The sequence below is a fragment of the Periophthalmus magnuspinnatus genome, chromosome 7 (assembly GCF_009829125.3).
Source record: "Periophthalmus magnuspinnatus isolate fPerMag1 chromosome 7, fPerMag1.2.pri, whole genome shotgun sequence".
Lineage (NCBI taxonomy): Eukaryota > Metazoa > Chordata > Actinopteri > Gobiiformes > Gobiidae > Periophthalmus > Periophthalmus magnuspinnatus.
This window is the reverse complement of record NC_047132.1, coordinates 24,876,612-24,898,147: the sequence shown is the minus strand read 5'-3', so window position 1 is coordinate 24,898,147 and position 21,536 is coordinate 24,876,612. Positions and strand designations below refer to the sequence as shown.

The 21,536-nt window shown below is 40.0% G+C and overlaps 3 protein-coding genes and 1 non-coding gene across 6 annotated transcripts; all 4 read left to right on the top strand.

The window, feature by feature from the left end:
* The first annotated feature begins 253 nt into the window (after positions 1–253).
* uba1 (ubiquitin-like modifier activating enzyme 1) lies at positions 254–10,137 on the top strand. 2 transcript variants are annotated; one of them, XM_033969294.2, is made up of 26 exons: positions 254–454; positions 3,241–3,357; positions 3,433–3,491; positions 3,575–3,743; positions 4,062–4,196; positions 4,275–4,381; positions 4,449–4,539; positions 4,605–4,737; positions 4,820–4,917; positions 5,004–5,150; positions 5,235–5,411; positions 6,043–6,147; positions 6,222–6,302; positions 6,375–6,527; positions 6,605–6,770; positions 6,850–7,046; positions 7,120–7,184; positions 7,249–7,444; positions 7,690–7,764; positions 7,841–8,030; positions 8,107–8,192; positions 8,271–8,363; positions 8,584–8,775; positions 8,880–8,981; positions 9,056–9,156; positions 9,241–10,137. In XM_033969294.2, the coding sequence occupies exons 2-26, from the start codon at positions 3,241–3,243 to the stop codon at positions 9,374–9,376; spliced, it is 3,171 nt and encodes a 1,056-aa protein (XP_033825185.1). In that variant the 5' UTR covers positions 254–454; the 3' UTR covers positions 9,377–10,137. The 2 variants fall into 2 exon arrangements, with proteins under 2 accessions (XP_033825185.1, XP_033825186.1); XM_033969295.2 differs by lacking the exon at positions 254–454 and adding an exon at positions 1,785–2,018.
* On the top strand, positions 7,501–7,600 carry LOC117374200 (small nucleolar RNA U6-53/MBII-28). Its single transcript, XR_004541627.1, has one exon. It is a non-coding gene; the product is annotated as a small nucleolar RNA U6-53/MBII-28 (small nucleolar RNA).
* A 343-nt stretch (positions 10,138–10,480) lies between the features above and the next one.
* Positions 10,481–17,585, top strand: arhgef3l (Rho guanine nucleotide exchange factor (GEF) 3, like). The gene is made up of 13 exons (XM_033969310.2): positions 10,481–10,646; positions 10,822–10,867; positions 10,993–11,043; positions 11,486–11,542; positions 11,757–11,864; positions 12,102–12,260; positions 13,072–13,134; positions 13,222–13,318; positions 13,733–13,809; positions 14,624–14,881; positions 15,145–15,315; positions 15,956–16,148; positions 16,278–17,585. The coding sequence occupies exons 1-13, from the start codon at positions 10,609–10,611 to the stop codon at positions 16,523–16,525; spliced, it is 1,566 nt and encodes a 521-aa protein (XP_033825201.1). The 5' UTR covers positions 10,481–10,608; the 3' UTR covers positions 16,526–17,585.
* usp21 (ubiquitin specific peptidase 21) lies at positions 17,524–21,477 on the top strand. Of its 2 annotated transcripts, XM_033969340.2 has the most exons (11): positions 17,918–18,263; positions 18,807–18,863; positions 18,935–19,052; positions 19,120–19,234; positions 19,308–19,424; positions 19,495–19,559; positions 19,789–19,976; positions 20,268–20,346; positions 20,433–20,540; positions 20,826–20,940; positions 21,026–21,477. In XM_033969340.2, the coding sequence occupies exons 1-11, from the start codon at positions 18,108–18,110 to the stop codon at positions 21,117–21,119; spliced, it is 1,212 nt and encodes a 403-aa protein (XP_033825231.1). In that variant the 5' UTR covers positions 17,918–18,107; the 3' UTR covers positions 21,120–21,477. The 2 variants fall into 2 exon arrangements, 1 of the variants encoding a protein (XP_033825231.1); XR_008648741.1 differs by lacking the exon at positions 21,026–21,477 and adding an exon at positions 17,524–17,533 and having other exon boundaries at positions 20,268–20,540; positions 20,826–20,866.
* Positions 21,478–21,536: the final 59 nt, after the last annotated feature.

Below are 21,536 nucleotides of genomic sequence, written 5' to 3'. Positions count from 1 at the left end.
ACAAAATGTGAGCACGTGGGGGTGATTTGTAATAATATCCTTATTGGACTTACTAGAATATCTTAAAATACAATAGTTTTTGTTTTTATATTACAGCATTTATGTGAATTAGTAATTGCTTGTGTGTGAAATGAATGGTTATATCGCTATTTACGAATACTGAAAGAATAAAGTTGTCGCTGCGCCCCCTAAACCAGAATAATGGGCGCGTCTGTAACGTGCACATGTTGCTGCTTTGCTTTGCTTTAACTGAAATAGAGTGAGGGGAAACGGTCGGGGAGCAGCCGGGCACTCAGGCACTCGTCCAGCGCAGAAACTCACACAGAGCCCGCCAGCCTGACACACTTCACACTCTGCCATCCTCATTGTTTAGTCCCACAAGTCTAATTAAATTTTGTGTTCAAGTACAACCCGTTTTAACACTACAGAACAGGCCGGGTAAATATCGGATGTGGTAAGTTCTACACACTTGTATGCGATATGGTCTACTTCACGTTAGCTTCGGCTAGTTGGCTAACGCTATCTTGTTAGCTGATAGAGCCACACAAGAACGAAAAAGTGGTTGGGTGGCTAGATAGCTTAAAAGCTAACTGCACGAGAGCTAACAACTACGCAGTCGCTTGATGTGAAATTTTGATGGTTGATAACGGTATCTGAAGAATTTCTTTGTACGACATGACCAGCCACGGCCAGCAAAGCACGGCCACGTAACTTACAACGCAAAGTACCGTTTGCACATTTTAGGTGCCCTAGAATTGTGTCAAATAGAATATGCACAACCAATATTTTATAGCACAAGTGCTAAATGGGTGCAAACATGCATGTAAGTTACTGTTGTATCATAGTAAATTGGTGCCTTGAAACATTATTTAAATTTACTGAACCACGTCTGTTGAGGTTTTTGTTTTTACGTACTATGGTCCTTTTATTTGTGAGAATAGTGCACGCATGTCAGTTGATGCATTTCAGATTTCTATTTAGGGCTATCTTTTCTCCCGAAATGGTGTTTCACACGTCAACCCGTTGCGTGGCAAATCTCTTGAAAATCTTGAGTTTTAGTCAAGTGGTTGGTACGACATGTGTATATGCGGCCCACTCTTTGCAGGGCCTTTGTCAATTGCCAGGCACCCCCCTCCCCCAATACTCCTGCAAGGCATGCTAACCCCTAACCTCTGTATGAGGGCCCAGACACTGGAGCATCACTGAGCTAGTGGATGTGGAGGAAGATCACAGCATGTCATTCTTGAAGTAGATGCTCAAATTCGCATTCAAACAAAAATACAAGATTTGTATGCAGTTTTGTTGGTCAAATGACCAATTCGCAGTTAAGTGAGTATATTAGGAATTAGCGTTTGGAGTAAAATGTGTAATTTCTACAAGTCGTCGGCATTTTGTAAATGAATATCGTACGGAATTTATTAATGGGCTATATTGAATATTTGTATTGATTTTAATACTTACTTGAGATAAAGTTTGGGCTGTATGCTTTATATACATAATTCTTTTTTTTTTCCCCTCCCCCGCCCCTTTTGGTTGGCGACTTAACTATACCCTTGTCCTGACAGTGTTGTTGAAGGATACCAGCTGATCAATATTTAGTTTTATTTGTTCTTTTACCCCATTGTACAGTAGAGCACAGCATGCATGTTCTGGTAGCAGGGGCGGGACTAGTGCGCTTTGGCCATGGAGATGTCCAATGCGCGCAGGGCTGGCAGGAGAAGCGTGCTCACGGAGGCGCTTCCCTGTTGAATATTTCAGCCCCTGCGTCACTCATCCTCCGCCCCTTTCTCCCCATCTGCCATTTTGGTTTTGTTCCCGTCTGCAGTCCCAGAGCCAGCAGCGCAATTACATTGGAGAGGCACTGGTACATAGTGACTCGACAATATACAGCGGGCGCCCCTAATCTCCGTTTGTGTGTTTTTTTTATTGATTTTATCGAAATATCCAGTCGTCTCTACGAGTAAACGCAGCGACAGGGGAGCGGCTTCGCATTTGTAAAGGACCGAGAAGGATTATTGGTAAGAATAGAGAAATCAATGAAGCACGAGTGTTATAGCTACATTTTCGCTTCCTAGAATTGTTCCAGGGACATCTGTAAAGGTAAACCTTTCTGCCAGAATTCACTTGACAGTAGTGGTCAGTTGTGTTTATGTATCAAGTATACTATTCCCTTGTTTTCCAAGCAGGTAGAAAGCTGTTTTGCTGCTAGCTTGTAAAGTTGTTCCGCACTGGGCATTGCAGGCCTAGGCCGAGTGTGCTGCTAATGGATTGACTGTCAGTCTACTGTTTGCCTTGAGTTATTCATGTCCAATACCTCTTCATGCCAAATCACCTTAGCTGATTAGTGGCACATCTTGACCGTTTCCTCGTGTTACTCGATACAGTGTCTTTGAACATGAACACTCTTAAAGGCTTCGGTTGGAGCTGTCATTTTGGGTAACGTTGCAAACATGAGGGCTTTGCTGTTTCATTCCGGATGCTTTCGATTTTGCTTTACATATTCTCTCATTACACTCTGAAATAATAAACGTTTAATTTCAATCATTTGGCCCTTTACCGAGAATCTGCATCGACCTCGTCCGTCTGAAAATCATTTAACCACTCTAATCTCTCGGCATACACACCGGGTCCTTGGCAGCTTTGGATGCGGAAATGATGTCTGTTCGCTGCACTGTGGTTGAGCTACTGCGGTCTGTCTCCCGCTGCCTCGGGAACAGTCATTCTTCATCACTCATCGCATATTGGTGTTACAAAGTGTATTTGCTGACTTTTTCTGACTGACTCTTTTTGAGGCATCGTGTCCCTAGTGTCCACACCTGCCTCTGCTGTGAAGTGGGGCTTTACCGCAATGAACTTTTAATGATTCAGCTGTTTTTGTTCAAAGTGCTGGGCTCCGTCAAACAAAGGCAGTGAATAAACCAGTCCCAGTGTTTCATTATATGGAAGTACTTGTGCTTCCATGGTTTAACTTGTTTAGTTGCTTATGAGTTTTTTGTTTTCTAGCAGCTTTGTTTTTGGCCCGAGGCCAGCCCAGCTGCTCCCTAGACTAGATCCTTTCATTCTGCCATGAAGAGCACTGGGCACTTGGCTTGGCTCTGCTGCAAAAACCTAAACACTAACAATGTAAATTATGGATTCCTCATAACAGAATATTATCAGTTGTATAAATTGTACAACTATTGTAATTTCCCAATTATACATTTTGTCAAGTCCTTTCAAATTTGCTTTGTTGCTTTACAGATGTCCAGCTCGCCGCTGTCCAAGAAGCGTCGCTTGTCAGGAACAGAGACGAAGACGGGATCCCACTGCTCATCCTCTAACTCTGTCAGAACTGATCTGTCCCACACACCTGCCAACGTAAATATTGTTGAAAATGTACCATTTTCAACCAGCTCTCTGCATTGTATTAAAGTATACCCTTTATTCTTGAAGGGCATGGCTAAAAATGGTAATGACGCTGAGATTGATGAAGGCCTGTACTCAAGACAACTGTAAGTCTTTTTAAAAAAACAAAAAACTGAAAGGCAAGGTAATTTCTTTTATGCAAATCTTTAATTCTGACCTTTTTCTGTAGTTATGTGTTGGGCCATGAGGCGATGAAACGCATGCAGAACTCCAATGTCCTGATCTCAGGAATGAGAGGACTTGGAGTGGAGATTGCAAAAAATGTGATCCTGGGAGGTGTTCGAAGTGTCACGGTGCATGATGAAGGTGTTGCAGAATGGAGAGACTTGTCTTCACAGGTGAATGACGCATTGCTCTTGTCAAAGTAAAGCAACAAACGAGGCACAGTGACAGTATAATTTGACTGTCATCAAAATCTGATGCCACGTCACAGTGCCCTGCTAACCATAAGTTGACCTACATTTACCAGCACATGGTCTATCTGGGTTATTGTCATTGTAAAGCTCTGGCCTTATTTAGATTTGGATGTTGGTATTTATGTTGTGCTTGTGTTCATTTAAATTTATGTAACCAGCCTTGTGTTGTAGATGTGCTATTGGCATAGTTTCTGAAACAAAATGAAAGGATTATAGCTATCGCTTTGTTTGTAATTTCAGTTTTACCTCCGAGAAGAGGATTTGGGAAAGAATAGGGCAGAAGTCAGCCAGCCTCGATTGGCTGAGCTCAACAACTATGTCCCTGTCTCCTCTCACACTGGAACGCTCTCTGAGGACTTTCTAACCAGATTCCAGGTAAAGCTCTGTTTGATAATTTTCTCATCTTTCATTTGTCTGTTGCCCTGACATGGCGAATGTTAACCTTTGCTGTAGGTGGTGGTCTTGACTGAATCCTCCTTAGAGGAGCAACAGCGAGTGGGTGAGTTTTGCCACGACAAAGGGATCAAGTTCATAGTTGCTGACACACGTGGTCTTTTTGGGTAAGCATCAATGCCAGCTTGGATATTTGACATCGTCTTGAGATTTCTAAAATCTGTCTCTTTGTAGCCAGCTTTTCTGTGACTTCAGTGATGAAATGATTGTGTATGACACAAACGGGGAACAGCCGCTGAGTGCCATGATTTCCATGATCACAAAGGTTGGTAAGACATTGGTGCTAAACTTTCAAAGTGACAGTTGTTTTAAACTGACCTGATTTTACAGGACAGTCAGGGAGTGGTGACGTGTCTAGATGAGGCCCGTCATGGGTTTGAGAGTGGAGACTTTGTGACTTTTACAGAGATTCAGGGTATGACAGAGCTCAATGGATGTAAGCCTATTGAAATCAAAGTTCTTGGTAAGTCTTTAGAAAAATATAAATCATAAAACATGAGCATTATTGTATAAATTTGCTTTATTACCTTTTATTACCTGTGTAGGTCCGTACACCTTTGGTATCTGTGACACCACAGGGTTTTCAGACTATGTGAGAGGAGGAATAGTCTCTCAGGTTAAAATGCCCAAGAAGATTTCTTTTGTAAGTGTGAATCACACATAGCAATACAATTTCCATTTCAGTGTCATTAGAAATTTATTTTTAAATGATTTTTTTTTTTTTCCCAGAAATCAATTTCCTCCTCCTTGGCTGAGCCAGAGTTTATGGTGACCGACTTTGCTAAGTTTGAGCGCCCTGGACAACTGCACATTGGATATCAAGCTCTTCATGCATTCCAGAAAAAACACGGTCATCCTCCTGTTCCTTGGAGTCAGGTAATTCTTTTTAAATGTCACCAAAGCCTGAGTTTTAAGTTGGTCATATCTGCTCTAATTTGAACCACATTTGTCTTGGTTTAGGCTGATGGAGAAGAGCTCTTGACTTTGGCCAAAGAAATCAACTGTGCACAGACTGGGTCAGCCAAAGTGGAGGAGCTGGATGAGGCTCTTCTGAAGAAGCTGTCATATGTGTCTGCTGGAGACCTGGCCCCTGTTAATGCCTTCATTGGGGGTTTGGCCGCTCAGGAAGTCATGAAGGTCAGTGCATAATACTTATCACTGCATCCTTTTGAGCCAGCTAAAGCAAAGGAGACGGATGACTATATTTATTATATACAGATTTAATTTGTATAATTATAAATGCATTAAAATGGCTTGGCCCAGAGTAATCCAGTATGTTACTCAACTAATCTGATAATGGTCATCTTCAATCACAAAAGTTACACTGCAAACTGATAGTGTGAAATGTGACTACAATCCCAGGAAGGGTTGGGTAGCCGTTAATAAGGGGCATTTTACTGTGGCAGCCAAGATTTGGCTAGTGATGGGTAAAATGAAGCCTCATGAACCAACAAAGCACCACCAAAATACTGCCATCTGCTGTGGATGTTCATGTATTGCAAAGAATCATAAGTTTTTAATCAAGCTTTCCTACCAGTGTTTAATTTTTGTTGATTAAAACAATAACCAGGATATCAAAAAGTGTTTTTTGTCCTGCCTTCACACTCAAACTGAGGTTTCACTCCACATTTCGAAGCCTTGCTTCATTTTGCCCATCACTAGACATGGCAGGTCTAAATACATACAGGTATAGGTATACAGTAGAAACTATTAATGCATTTTCTGATGCGAGTTGCTAATTTGTTTAGTTCATGTCTTGTTTTCATAGGCCTGCACAGGAAAATTTATGCCAATTGTGCAGTGGTTGTACTTTGATGCCCTGGAGTGCCTGTCTGAAGAAGGAGCTGTGCTCACGGAGGAAGAGTGTGCACCTGTAAGGGATAAAACAAACTGCAAATCAGTCTGCAAGCTCTCTAGGTGTTCATTCAAGTGTGGTCTGTGTTTCAGAGAAACTGCCGTTATGATGGACAGATTGCAGTTTTTGGCTCAAAGATGCAGGATACTCTTGCCAAACAGCGATACTTCCTGGTAGGCCTCAGCTCTTAATATCTCTTCGTGACAAAAAGCTGTCACTAAAATACTGTTTTTGTAATATGCCAGGTTGGAGCTGGTGCCATTGGCTGTGAGTTGCTGAAGAACTTTGCTATGATTGGACTGGCATGTGGAGAAGGGGAGGTCATAGTGACAGACATGGACACCATTGAAAAGTCCAACTTGAACAGACAGTTCCTCTTCAGACCTGCTGATGTTACAGTAAGTCAACTGTGTTAAATGAAGCTGTTTTTTACATGACATAACTCCTGAGCTTTACACCTTTCCTCTTATGACAGAAAATGAAGAGCGACACAGCTGCTGCAGCCGTGAAGCAGATGAACCCTTCTATCAAGATCACAGGTCACCAGAACAGAGTGGGCCCAGACACCGAGAGGGTCTATGATGATGACTTCTTTGAGAGTCTAGATGGAGTTGCCAACGCTCTTGATAATGTTGATGCTCGTAAGGGATTTTGCATTTAAAATGAAAGCGTGCATCACATTGTTTAGTCTCAGTATGGTTGTTTTTCAATATTCTGTAGGTATGTATATGGATCGAAGATGTGTTTACTACCGTAAGCCCCTGCTTGAATCCGGGACTCTGGGCACTAAGGGAAATGTCCAGGTCGTCATCCCGTTCCTCACAGAGTCCTACAGCTCCAGTCAAGACCCCCCTGAAAAGTCAATCCCCATTTGTACCCTCAAGAACTTCCCCAATGCCATTGAACACACTCTGCAGGTCAGGAAACTCATGTAACATGTGGCAGAAAACCCACTGGGGCCTTTGTAACAGTTTTTTTCTGCTCTTTTAGTGGGCACGGGACGAATTTGAAGGACTGTTCAAACAACCATCAGAAAACGCCATGCAATACCTCACGTATGTGGAACAATTGTGCTGTATATCTGCTGAAATGTTATGTGCTAAATATTTTGTCTTACAGGGATCCCAAGTTCATGGAACGAACTCTAAAACTTCCAGGTGCCCAACCTGTGGAGGTGCTCGAGGCTGTTCATAAGACACTGATAACAGACCGACCTCACAGCTGGGTAGACTGTGTGGCCTGGGCTCGCAACCACTGGCAGTGCCAGTACAACAACAACATCCAACAGCTGCTGCACAACTTCCCTCCAAATCAGGTAAACCCCAAGGTCCTCCTTATGTCAGTCCACTTTTACTCAACAGTATTTTCAATCTCCTATGATGATTCAGCCATGCTAATACTGATGCAACCTGGATGTAAATGAGTTCAACTCACCTTCTCACATTGATTGGTTCAGTGTGTGCTGAGGAGGACAAGTCTGTGTACCTAGTTGATATAAAACAGGTGGTCCATAGTTTGAATTGAATACCCTCATAATGAACTGAGTCTTTTGAATTTCAGCTCACTAGCTCTGGTGCCCCCTTTTGGTCTGGACCAAAGAGATGCCCACATCCTTTGGAATTCAGCACTAGTAATGTAAGCGTATATTTTTGAGGCAAAGAATACCATTTTGTGAGTAAAGGGTAATACTAAAGTTGTCCTTTTTGTTTAGGACCTCCACATGGACTACGTAATGGCAGCAGCAAACCTGCATGCTCAAATATATGGGATCCAGGGCAGCACAGATCGGGCTGGTGTAGTCAAAATCCTGCAGGACGTCAAAGTGCCGGTGTTTACTCCTAGATCAGGCGTCAAAATACATGTTTCAGATCAAGAACTACAGAACAGCAATTCTTCAGTTGGTAAGACCAAAACCTGCAAAAATCACATCAGTGCCTATTTCTGGGCCATATTCGAAAACTTTGTTTACTGCTTCAGATGACTCAAGATTTGAAGAGTTGAAGGCGCAATTGCCAACCGCAGAAACTTTCAAAATAAAACTGTGTCCTATTGACTTTGAGAAGGTACATTTTTTTTCTCTATTCAATTACTTATGTTATGAACCATGTCTCATGTCTGTGTGCTGGTGGCTTGTTTTTCAGGACGATGACACAAACTTCCACATGGATTTCATTGTGGCAGCATCAAATCTGAGAGCAGAAAATTATGACATTCCTCCTGCAGACAGGCACAAGGTAAGATCCATGGGGGACTTTAAGTACCTACATTTGTGGGGGTGTTTAGTATAAAACTACGGCCAGATAATTTTACATTTTATCGTGGTAATCTATAATATTTAAAAATGCATCTAACTTTCTTTTAAATGAGAACTGAGATGGCCTGCCTCTTTTTCTCTGTAACAAGCAGTTTTTTTTACATCTCCCCGTTAACTTTAAATGTCACTTTCCTTTTCAGAGTAAATTGATTGCTGGCAAGATCATTCCTGCCATTGCCACAACCACCGCTGCAGTAGTGGGTCTGGTGTGTCTGGAGCTCTTAAAGATTGTTCAAGGACACAAGAAGCTGGAGACCTACAAAAACGGCTTCATGAACCTGGCTTTGCCTTTCTTCGGTTTCTCAGAACCCATTGCTGCTCCCAAACACAAGGTTGGCTCCCACTGCAAATGTGTAGTTTTCAAATGCATTGCCATTGATCAAAATGCTCATAGCAATTTCCTAAATATGTGTTTTTTTTTTGTTTTTTTTTTAAGTACTATGAAATTGAATGGTCTTTGTGGGATCGCTTTGAGGTCACAGGAGTGCAGCCAAATGGCGAGGAGATGACACTCCAGCAGTTCTTGGACTATTTTAAAGTATGCTCATAATATTATTCGTCCTTCTCTGAAAACTCATGGCTTTTGATAACCAGAGTTCTATTCCTCTTTAGAATGAGCACAAGTTGGAGATTACCATGCTTTCTCAGGGAGTGTCTATGCTCTATTCCTTCTTTATGCCTGCTGCCAAACTCAAAGAGAGACTGGCTCTACCGTAAGTATTACATTTACTTACCTTCACCTTTATCATGTTAACATTAGAGTCTGTATTAACAAATGTATGCATTTTGTCTTTTAGGATGACAGAGATTGTGACCAAAGTGTCTAAGAAAAGGCTGGGCAAGCATGTCAAAGCGCTAGTATTTGAGCTCTGTTGTAACGACCTGACGGAGGAGGACGTAGAGGTCCCCTATGTGAGATACACCATCCGCTGAGCTGCTGGTACCAACGCGGCACAGGCGATCCTGGGGCAGACGGGATGTCCGGGTGGGAGGGTTGATCTGCGTCAGCTCGGGGATCAAAATCTTGTTTTTTTTGGCCTGTGTTTTGTACGAACCGGTGCCTGAGTGTACATAGCCCCGGTAAAGCTGACTCCAGGATGTGTTTCTTTGTTAGGATCCAGTCTGTGTTGGGTTATGTAAGGAAGAGGGCATGTAAACTGGACCATACAAAGCAGACTGATTCTTAAAGATGGTCCTTGCACTCCCAGTGGGCCTTAAGCACCTACAATTAATATTTTGATCCACACACTTTTTCCACTTGCTCTCTTCCTTACTTTACCCCTGCCTCTTTTCCCAATACTCAAGATATTTTTAACATGCAAAGTTTAAGTGAGAAATCTCCAAAAAATAAACCTGTTAAATGTCCCACAGCCATTGTTGCAGCCCAAATCCTCAAGTCAAAGCGTTAAAAGCCCAAATTCAATCCTGATTTAAGTCGGCAGCACTTGTGTATCCATCTCATCAGCAGTGGTTCTGTGGCACTGGCAGGGCTCTTGCACAACCTTTCTCCAGTTTGATTTCCCATTTTATTTTTCTATGTGTTTAAGGTCAGGGCAGAGTTTGGGTGCACACCTTGTAGATCATAAACTTTCTACTTTTAACTCCAAATGGAAAAGTGTATAAGCAAGGCAATGAGACGTATCTTGAAATGGGAGCACTTAGTGTGATAGTGAAAATAAACATGTTATACAGCCTGCTTTTGTGTGTTTTGTTTATTTTAAACTGGGCAAAGGGGATAATATTCTGTATTGTATTTTTTTTTAATGAAAAAGCAACATTCACATATTATCTTTGTTAAACTCAACAAACCTGCAGAGCCATAATTTTACCTTTTCTCATCTAAGAAATGGTACAATTTGGTAAAGGTTTAAAGTTTAGCTTTTTTCTAGTTAAGTCAGTGCAGCATAAAATATTTTAGTTTTTGATTATAAAAAATATATTTTTAAAAGCATGTAACTGAGCAGTTGTCCATTTAAACCCGCCCAGAGAAAAGCGGATGTACAATGATGTACAGCCCTGGAGGATGTGGTTTAGGCTGATGAGGAAAGAAGAATCTCAACAAGTGCCTCTACGAGTCCTTACTTGTAGACGAACTTGAATGTTTATCTTGTTTTCTCTCATTTTGGGATTATGAAAATCTTAATTAAAATGCTTTGAAGACTAACATGGAAGTGGATGCGAATGGCGATTTGAGGACTTCCTGGTAAGTGCTCTTTTCATTTACTTTGTGGTGTCACTATCTGTAACTACAAAGAACCACTACAATGTACAAAACAATCAAGATAATCTGAATGCGTTTTGTTCTGAAACATGAATTCAAGCTTGTCAGTATGTTGTCATTGACTCATGTGTTGCTTGTTTTTGTTTTCACTGATTAGGATGTCCACACCAGGAGAGACATCCATCCTTGTTGACCATGCAGCTGTAAGTCATATTTAGTTTAATTTCTGTTTTTATTTTTGCTCTACCCTTATCAAATAACAGATTTCTGTAAAACTATGAGACCAACGTGATTATTTTGGGTTATCCCACACTATTCTGTTTTTCAGAAGAAAAGAAAACAACATATGAGCCCTGTTCCAGTGAATCAAATCATAGAGGTATATCTCTCTGGCTTGTAAGACATTTTTTGACTTGTCTTTTTTCCTGCAACGGAAGTTAGTCAACCTTACCTTTGTAACCACAATGCTGAGTGCAGAGATATTACAGCTTTCCCCTCAGTTGTGAATCAAGCACATTTAAACTTACTTTGTCATGTATTGTGCTCTTTAATGTTCCCATTTACTGTATTATGTCCATATTTCAATTGGTGTTTTGTATTTGTGTGCCAAAAACCGGTAGTCATGCTTTTGTACATATATTTTACTACAGAGACAAGAGTTCAAACTTTCTTCCTCTTTGAAAGACTCACACAGGAAATGTGCGATCTGCACCATGCAACATCTCGCCCTCTCAACATCTTTCTCTGCTGCAGGTTTTCTCAGGCCTTTTTTGGCTTTTCTTAAATGATTGTTTTACGCACCAATGTTGCTGTCCCATTAGGATGAAGAGGAGGAGAAGGAGTGTCAGAGTATGAGTGACCACACCAAAGATTCAGAGGTAAGGGACAATTAATTTTTAAATCAGAAGTAGATATTACTGTATTGTTAATGTTATTTGCACACTTGCTTTTTATATTAACTGTGAAAATCATCAAACGTAAAATAAAACCACCATGAGGTTTAATTGTAATCAGTGTCAGATTACAGAATGGAAATTTCTTACTATAGTTTGTAACCAATTCACTCCGTATTTTGCTTTCCTCACATTTTAGGAGCCCAGTTTGAAAAGGGTTAAACCAGTGACCAAGTCCAACAGCCTCACAGGAGTGATCACCCCAGTCAAGACTCCTGCTTTAAAACGCATTGGACAGTCTATATCGGTAAAAATTGTCTAATTGTAATCTACATTTTCATATAAAGATATTTACAGTACAGTACAAAATTCAAATGCTTCTTGAGGGAATGTAAGTTATCAAGAAAATTAAGCTAAATATGGACACTGCTAATATTCTGCTTCCTGTTCATCCCAGTCTTACTCATCATACAGTCACTGAAGTAGAATAGCCGATGACACTTGAACAGGCTCAACATGCTGAAACTTAATGCTGTTTTGACAGAGGTCTATCAGTTTTCGCACTGAGGCTCGACCTTTGCCCCCGGCTCCTCTGAGGCCTCGGTCCAAGGCCTCGTCTTTTCCACGGAGACGGAACAGCCAGTGTTGGAGCGATACAGTGGAGAGTCATGACCTCACTGCCAAAGAGATCAAACGACAAGAGGTATATAACCTTTCTTTAGGCTACTGACTCTTTGGCATTATGTTGAGAAATATGGGCAACTGTCAGAGATGGAAAATCTATTGAATCCATCTTTTATATTGTAAATTTCATACAATTGGCTGTCCATTTGTTTGGAGACAGAGCTCAGGTGCTCTTTGGACTCAAGTGTTATTTATTGTGTGTGTGTCTGTGTCTGTGTCTGTGTCTGTGTTTAGAAATATATGTACAAGTGTACAACCTGCTCAATTCTATGGGCTTTTGCATTATGTGAGAGGACAGAAGCAGTGTGCAGGTCTATCGTGTTTAGTAGCTTTATGAAAGAAATAGTCCCTGTGGCTTAATCTGTGTTTTAGGGTAATGTAATCCATTTAAACTGTATATATACCGTAATATGGTATTTCATATGGAATATTGTGGAAAGAATTTTTCTATTACTATTTTTTTTATGTAGAACCCCAAGAAGAATAACTGTCAATTTTGTGACAGCTAATGGAGAACCAAATAAATAAGCAATAAAGAAAGTACTCTGTCAGTTCACACTACTGCTATATAAGTGTCATGTATTATTATTAGTTGTGAAGTGCTATGTTGGTTTATTTTGTATATATAGGTCAGTATAAGTGTCTGTTGCTGAGCTGTGCTGTGTGGTTCAGATTATGAAAGAGGATGTGAGCTGGCACTGAAACACTCTACTTCCTCTCCAGTACAGTCAGCTGTCAGGCTCATGTAGCACCTTGTGTTTGTGGCATATGGGTTTCTGTAATTTTCATTTAAAGTCTATTCACGTGTGTCCTGATCTCTGCACTCACAGGTGATCTATGAGCTCACACAGGGAGAGAGGCAGCTCATTGAGGACCTCAGTCTGGTTAAAAAGGTTTATCTCTTCACATACAAAACCCAGGTTTAAACTGCATTTTGAACTAATTTTATTTAAATATGTGTTTTCTGCACTGACTTGCAGGTTTACTATGAGCCCATGTTGAAGTTGGACATTATGACAGAAAGTGAATTGGGACAAATCTTTGGGACTCTGGACTCGCTCATCCCTCTGCATGAAGGTAAGATACATGGTATCATCTAGTACCAAAAGTCCTTCATTATGTTCAGGTTTTACATCATCTTTGCCATGGGGCTACAGTTGAAAATTAGCTTTGCATTTAAAACCTTTACACATTTACAGAAATGTTCATTGTTCGTTGTCCCCGTTCAAATTAATTAGTAAATAAATAAATCAACTTCCTGTCACTTACATTCACTTTTAAGGTGCAGTATTACAATAATATAAATATAAAATAAAGCTATTTGTTAACAGTATAAAAGATTTAGACATTTTGCTTTTCTGAAATACTATCAATGACTGAAATATTCTAATTCCACCTTATGCTGCAATCAAAGAGCTCAGTGTTCTCTATATCACCTTGTCTGAATTCACCTGTTATAAACTCTATGTTAAAAGTTGTTTTCTGTTCTAGATCTCTTGGAGCGGCTTGAACGTCTCAGAGGATCAGAGAAGACTGTTGGGGAAATTGGACCTACACTTTTACACTGGGTATCTCCACATTCACACAAATGATCATGTATTATATCTTTTAACATATGTCTAACCCAGTGGTTCTTAACCTGGGTTCGATCGAACCCTAGGGGTTCGGTGAGTCAGTCTCAGGGGTTCGGCAGAGGTCAAGACACACACCTGACTCATATGATTCGCAGACTGCAAGCGTCTCCAGACATTGGCCGTGTCCCAATTCGACAAATGCACCCTTTGATGTGCCTATCGAAGTACCTGCCCGACTTAAATGAGCTGTTTGAATGGCATAAAAACATAAAACGACATAAAAACGAAGAAAAGGAACAGACTTTGCTGTGAAAATGACATGAGAGTGGCCAAGGTGAAGCCATGCATTTCTGAACTGGTCTCTCAAAGGCAACAGCAGAAGTCACACTGATTTGCAGTAAATATTCATTACTATTCTTGCCTGATGGAAATTAGGTGATGGGTGTGTGTTAAAATGTTAAAAATAATAAATACCACAAATACAATAAGTTCATTATTGGAATACCAGGTTAAAAATTTAAATAATTTCAGTGTGGTAGTATTAAAAAGGTGATGTCTTTGTAAAAAGGTATGTATGTAATTTGGTGTGAGTTGATGCATTGTATTGGTTTTATTCTTTGAACACAGTGATGTTAATGCACGGTTCATTTTGTGCACCAGTAAAACATACTTATGTCTTGAAAAAAAAATAATAATAATTTTTCAATAAAGAAGGGTTCAGTGAATGTGCATATGAAACTGGTGGGGTTCAGTACCTCCAACAAGGTTAAGAACCACTGGTCTAACCGTCTGTCTTTTATTTTGGCAGTTCCCCTGTCTGGAGGCCTATGTGACCTACTGCTGTAATCAGGTGGGGGCTAAAGCCTTATTGGATCAGAAGAAGAGTGAGAAGCGAGTGGAGCACTTTTTGCGGCTGTGCCAAGAGTCCTCTTTCAGTCGAAAACTGGATCTTTGGAACTTCCTGGACCTGCCCAGGAGCCGACTGGTCAAATATCCGCTTCTGTTAAAAGAGATTCAGAAGTGCACCCCTCCAGAACACCCCGATGAGGACACCCTGCCTGATGCTGTGAGTTTCATGGTATTCACTGTTAGTATAATCATAATGTCATGTCATGTACATTAATCAGTACATTAATGCTGTATATAGAGAATGTGTGAGATGAGGGTATATTGGGCAGCAAGTGAAAAAATGTTTATTAATAATAATTAATAAGATGGAGAATGAATATTAGAATATTATTATTAGTATTAGAATGAAAATATTTATTTATTTTAACAATAGTACAACACATACTTTCTTATTCACTAAAATTAATGATTTTGGTTTAGTTGGAGATGATCCAGAGCATTGTGGCGGAGGTGAATAAAAAGACTGGGGAGGCGGAGTGTCAGTTTTACAGAAGGGGGCTGACCTACCTTGAGGAGAGCCAGAGGTTACCCGAAATCCAACAGTCACGCTTCCTGTACTGCCATGGAGAGCTCAAGAACAACAAGGGACAGGTAACAGCCCTCTGTTTGTGAACCTTGTCATTAGATCAAGTGTGGAGTCTTACTTGTTTTGGTAAATTTGATCAATGGTTTTAAAGCTACCATCTGTAAGTGTATTTAATTTTTGTTACCAGTAGATGGTAGATATGAAACCTGCTTTAAAGCAGGAGTGTCAGACACATTTTCACCAAGGGCCACATCAACAAAATGGCCACTCTCAAAGGGCCAGATGTAAAATATATCCAACATTTTTTTTTTACTTATTAATTAACTGTTTCTGTATTTATTACTTATTCAAGTTACAAATATTGCATATGCATTTGCCTAGATGTAAAAATATGGCTGTGTAACTGCATATTTCCTGAAAAATTGAGATTTTAAGACCATCATCCTTTTTAATTTACCCTGTTGAGGGCCACATACAATGATGTGGAGGGCCACATTTGGCCCGCAGGCCTTGAGTTTGACATATGTGCTTTAAAGTGTATTTAAACACTAATACACCTTTATATGATATGGAAATAAGCTAAAACAATAGTAAAAGAATAAGTAAAAGAATAGTATAAAAGTAAACCAGTATGAGCAGTGACATGTAATTACATTACACTACAACAAGGGGAAATGAAATATATGTATTTTTTTTGCCATTCAGCGATTGCATGTTTTCCTATTTGAGCTGGCTCTAGTGTTGACCAGACCTGGAGAAGACAAAGATGGTGGTCAGGCTTTCACCATTTACAGACAACCTTTGCCCAATAACTTACTGAACCTGGAGGAGATTCCTGATGGAGAGGCAGGAGGGGGCGGGGCCTTCAGGGGGGCCTTCACAGGGGGAAACGATAAAGGTAACCATTTGTACAAACTCATCACAGTGCATACACTAATCAATGAATTTAACATACACACCTATTGAATGTACACATTAAGAATAATGTGTTATATCTCAGTTCATCCTTGTTTTGTCTCTGTTGTAGTGAAAAACTGTTTCCGGGTGAGCAGCAGGGGGCGGTCTAAAGCAAACTCCTACAGCCTTCAGGCTAACGACTCCTTCAGTAAACAGCAGTGGATCACCAGTCTGCGCCAGGCCATAATCCAATCACGAGACAGGAATGCTCATGCCAGCCAATCACTGTTTCCCTCCTATGGAGATCCTGCCCTCTGTCACATAGCTGACCTGAGCCTCAGTTCAGACACAGAGATGGCTGTCCAAACGAGTCGCTGAGTGGATAAATGAGACTTTGGAAGAATTTTTTTGGGGGTAGACTTTGTTTATTAGCAAATTCAAAGAGATTATTTTTGAGTGACTTTGCGACTGAGTGTTTTATGGTGATATACAGATGTTTTGATCATAATGTATTGCATTTATGTAGTGCTTTTCAAGACAACCAAAAAGCTTTACATTGCATTATGAAATGACTCCACATTTGGCAGTCATAATCTACTATTGTAGCCCAAGCTGCCCTGGGGTAGACGGAAGTGAGGCTGCCAAACTGTACCTTCAGCCCCTCCTCGACCACCACTCATCACACACACACACACCAAATTCTTAATAGTCAAGAAGTGAAGTGAAGTGTCTCATTGTAGCACCTGGTATTCCCAGCTTTCTCCTATCCAAGTAAAAACCAGGCCCAGCTTTGCTTAGCGTCCAGGATCTGGCAGTGACATTGATCTGGTTTATTGATGTTGCTTTTACTATGTCCATAAACTCTGTCTACATTTATTTCTTTTGATGGAAAAATGTATATCATAGCCATGCAAAGTAGTGATATTATTCACATTTTATATTGTCATATTATGTATTTGTGCTGTCATTAACTTCTAGGACGTGAACTCAACCCATTGAAGCAGCTGTTATAATGATGGTACAACTTGCGAATGAATTTAAATTGTACATTGTTTTGGTACTTTTGTTTTTTAATAAAGTGACACCTGAAAGTTATAGTGAGGCACTTGTGGAAAAGTACACCAAGACAAGCCTAAGTATAGATCTCCAGAGAGAAAAGATTACAGATGATTATCCTCCCCTCCCTTTCTCTCTCCCCTTGTCTTTGCCTGTCCCGTCCTGACATCGGTGACAGGGCACGGCACAGAGGTAGACTTTCAGAGCCGGCCCACAGGAACACACTCTGAAACAGTACACTGGGCCTTATGCATTTTTAACAGCTCAGCAGGTGAGGGGAACAGTCCGCTTGGGACAGTTTGTTCAAAGATAGAGTGACCAAATGATCAGGTGAGTCCGCATCACTCTTTATCGAATGTAAATAAGTGGGAAATTGTTTATTTGCATGACGTTTTTGATTAGAGATATATTCTAAAGCAACTGGAGAGCATTTGGGAGCTTGGAAGTTCAGTTAGCCTGTGCATGTAACGTGAAGACATTCCATGGCAATTGTAAGATTATTCAGAATGTTTACAGAAATGTTTTGTTTCTAATTGTTAAAAGAATACAAATCTCTCAATTGTAGTTGCATGGTTGTAGTTCTTGGTCCCAAATGCCCTTCTAAAGATTGTTTAGTGTAAGTCATTATATATGCACTTACTATGTTATAAAGCACCCTTCAATCAGTATTATACAGTGCATGACTACATATGTCTGTTTAAATTTTCTTTATAGGTTGGTTTTATGATCCTTTCAGTTAAGATTCAGCATCAACAAAACCATTTTCTGGAAGAATCTTCCCCACAGCATCCTAATCATCTTTGACTCTCAGGACCTAAACCTGTCTCAAGTTACAAAGCACCCATCTAGGCTACTACAACTACTATGTTGTATTGGTCTGCCATAGATTGGTAGACTTTAGATAATGCCAGGATCCAGTGGAGTGAATGTAGAGCCTTCTTGTGAGGCCTTGTGTCGGACTTTGGTGTCCCAGAACGGGCTACGGCAAGAGACAGCAGACATCTCTCAGTCAGTCCTCTATACTTCACTCATGGGACTACTACTTGTGGCGGACACAGAGGTAAACTTACACAAATGATAACTTTTTTAAGTAAAACATTGATGAGTAGAGCACGTCACACGTGTTTCAGCACATGTCAGCACTCTTGGTTTCTAATAGGATGAGTGCTCGGGACTGACCTCCTTTTAGCCTCCCCGTCTATGTTAATGACATAAGATGCTAAATCTGGCATAGCACCACCATACACACCCTGAAGGTGGAGCTAATACAGAAAGATAAATGTAGAAAAGAATCAAACAGGGTATCTCCAAGGTTATAAGGAGAAATTCAATATCTGCATACTTTCTATAAATTAAAATACTCAGTTTAATATTTAGGTAATCAGACGGACAGAATCACACCACTGTTTACTGCAATATTTTATCTTCACAATAATATTTTATGATCTGTTTTATTTGCTATTTTTATAGAAGAAGCAAATTGGTTTTACAAGCAAATATTACATTGTACACCCCATATAAATAAAACAACTAATTATGTTTCTTTTAGCAAGTGCAATATTCATTAACTTAACATTGACACATAAAATTTTCTTTTCCCCAGAAAGAGCCACTCACTTTGGGAAGTGGCAGAGTCGGTTTGAGAAATATTGGAAACACGGTGAGTGTTTACCAATACTTTGACATATGTTTTATATTTACCCACTGTCATTAGTGTATTTTTTTAAATAGTGCTTCCTGAATGCCATTGTCCAATGTCTCTCTCACACACATGGTCTTCGAGACTACTGCCTTCTCAAGTCCTACAAACATGAGAAGTTTAGCAAAGAGGATGCTAAATTAATGGAAGGTACGTATCACATGCAATATTTTCCACAATATTTTATCTTTTTCTCATGTTTTACTTTTTTCTGCAGCTTTTGCCAAAGTTCTCTCTGGTGTTTGGGATGTAAACAGTGATGACAGGGCGGTAAATCCAAAACAATTTTATAATATTTTTAAAGATGCTGTGCCTTACTTCAGTGGATACAGGTGACATTTATAGCCTTTTAATACATTTCTTATGTACATGTATTTTAAATTAATCCCACTCTGTTAATTATAGTCAACAAGATGCTCAGGAGTTTCTCAGGTTCCTTCTGGATAAACTGCACACAGAAATCAACCGCCGGCCGTATGTTCGACGAGTGAAAGAGCCAGAGCAGAAATATGCCAGATTCAGGTACAGGTGGGAAAATGTATTGGTATTTTCTACTAAGACTTTCTTACTCATCATTATGTCTCATTCAAAGACTCTGTGAAGAGGCGGCCTCCATGTGGAAAAGGCACTTGGAGAGAGATGACAGCCGGATAGTTGGTGAGATAATGACATTGTTTATAAGGTGTCAATCAATACTGCAGAATTAACAGATTTATATCATTGAATTCTCATCTATCTGGCACCATGTGTCATAATTGTCATGGTTTGCAGTTTACACACCACAATGTTTATTCATTCATGGTGACTATTCCATATCTTAAAATGAACTGTTATGTGTTATATGTATAATTTCTTTTGTTTTTATTTTCCATGTATTCATTGAAAGACCTGTTTGCGGGACAGCTGCGTAGCTCTCTGCACTGCTCCGTTTGTTCCCACTACTCCAACACATTTGATGTCTTCTGTGACCTGTCTCTGCCCATCCCTAAGAGGAGCTCTGGAGGTGAGGTGACCCTGAAGGAGTGCCTGGATCTCTTCTCACAAGAGGAGAGACTGGATAAGGACAACTCACCAGTAAGTTTACTAAATGTACCATGATGTTGACGTTAATGGTTGTGCCTTAGTTATGAGCTCAGAGATGTAACTAAAACAAAATGCATACTTAATGAGTATTATAGTGCTGAATTATTGTAACAATCACCTAGATATTGTCAAATGCTTGATAATTAGCATACTAGAGGCAAATGGATTGTCATGATTGTCCTTAATGAACGGATTGTGTAATGTGTTTCAACTGAGCTACAGGGACAATTTTCCTCATTTTTATTGTTCTAATAATTTCCTGTAAACAATATTTTTTTTCAGATGTGTGAAAGATGCAACAGGCGCACAGAAAGTACAAAAAGGTTGTCTATTCAAAGGTTTCCTCAAGTCATTGTAATCCGTATCCTTTGTCTAATTAAAGAACAGCCCATGAATGTGCAAAATGTTTTAGTATCATATATTATTGTCCTTAACACATTGGATCAGATTTGAATCGTTTCACGACATCACGGTGGAGTATTAGTAAAAGCACAGTGCAGGTCTCCTTCCCCCTCACAAACCTGGATCTTGGACCTTATGGACCAATTGACTCCGGTAACTGCAGTGGCACTTTTCCACTTCTCATATCAGATGATGGCTGACAGTCTGCAAAAGTCCAGTATTGTCTCACTTTGCTTACTAGTTATACATTGATGTGATGATTTTGACCTCTAGGGGCAACAGTAGATCAGTTGGGCTTGTCTGTGAAGGTGGAAAAGCTATATATAAAAATGAGACCATGGCCATTTATGCATTTTCCCCACAGACTTAATATTCAAATACATTATGAATTTTACCTGTATTTTATGTTATATGGCTGAACTTCTTTTTCTCCTTTAGGCCCAATTCTATATAATTTATATGCAATCTGTAACCATTCTGGCACTGTCAACATGGGTCACTACACAGCTTGTTGTTTAGATGAAAATGGATGGTGTTTCTACAATGATTCAAGGTAAAGTCTATGATTTTCTTCAGTTCCCTATAAATGGAGATAGCAAAGGAATAATAGCCTGATATAATTTTCTCTTCCATTTCAGTGTGACTCAAATTTTGGAAAACCAGCTGCAGACTAACCAAGCCTATGTGTTATTCTACAAGCGCAGCAACAGTCCCACTGCTATCAGGAAATAGGCCAAAAAAGACTGGCTGAGGAAAGCAGCCAATCAGAGCCACTGTGCTCCTGTGACCATAGAAACAAACCTGAATACCCTCACTGTAATTCCTGAGCCTGAGAAATGATGAGGGTACTGACCTCAGCTGAACTGACAGTACATTACAGAGGTCAGCCTTGTGTACAGTACAGTACTGGAGTCGGCCCTGTGCTGCGGGTGATAAAATGACAGCAGCGTAACAGGAGAGGAGAGATGCACTTGAGGTTCCACCTGAGGTCTTTCGTTTTGACATCTTGTTTTGCTGACCTGTCTAAGATAGACTGATCCAAATTTTGAATATTTCTTAATCACTCTTAGGTGTATTGCAGCATGTTTTATATAGGCATATAAATATGCTTGAAATTCTAATAATTTATTAATATGGTCTGTTTTTATT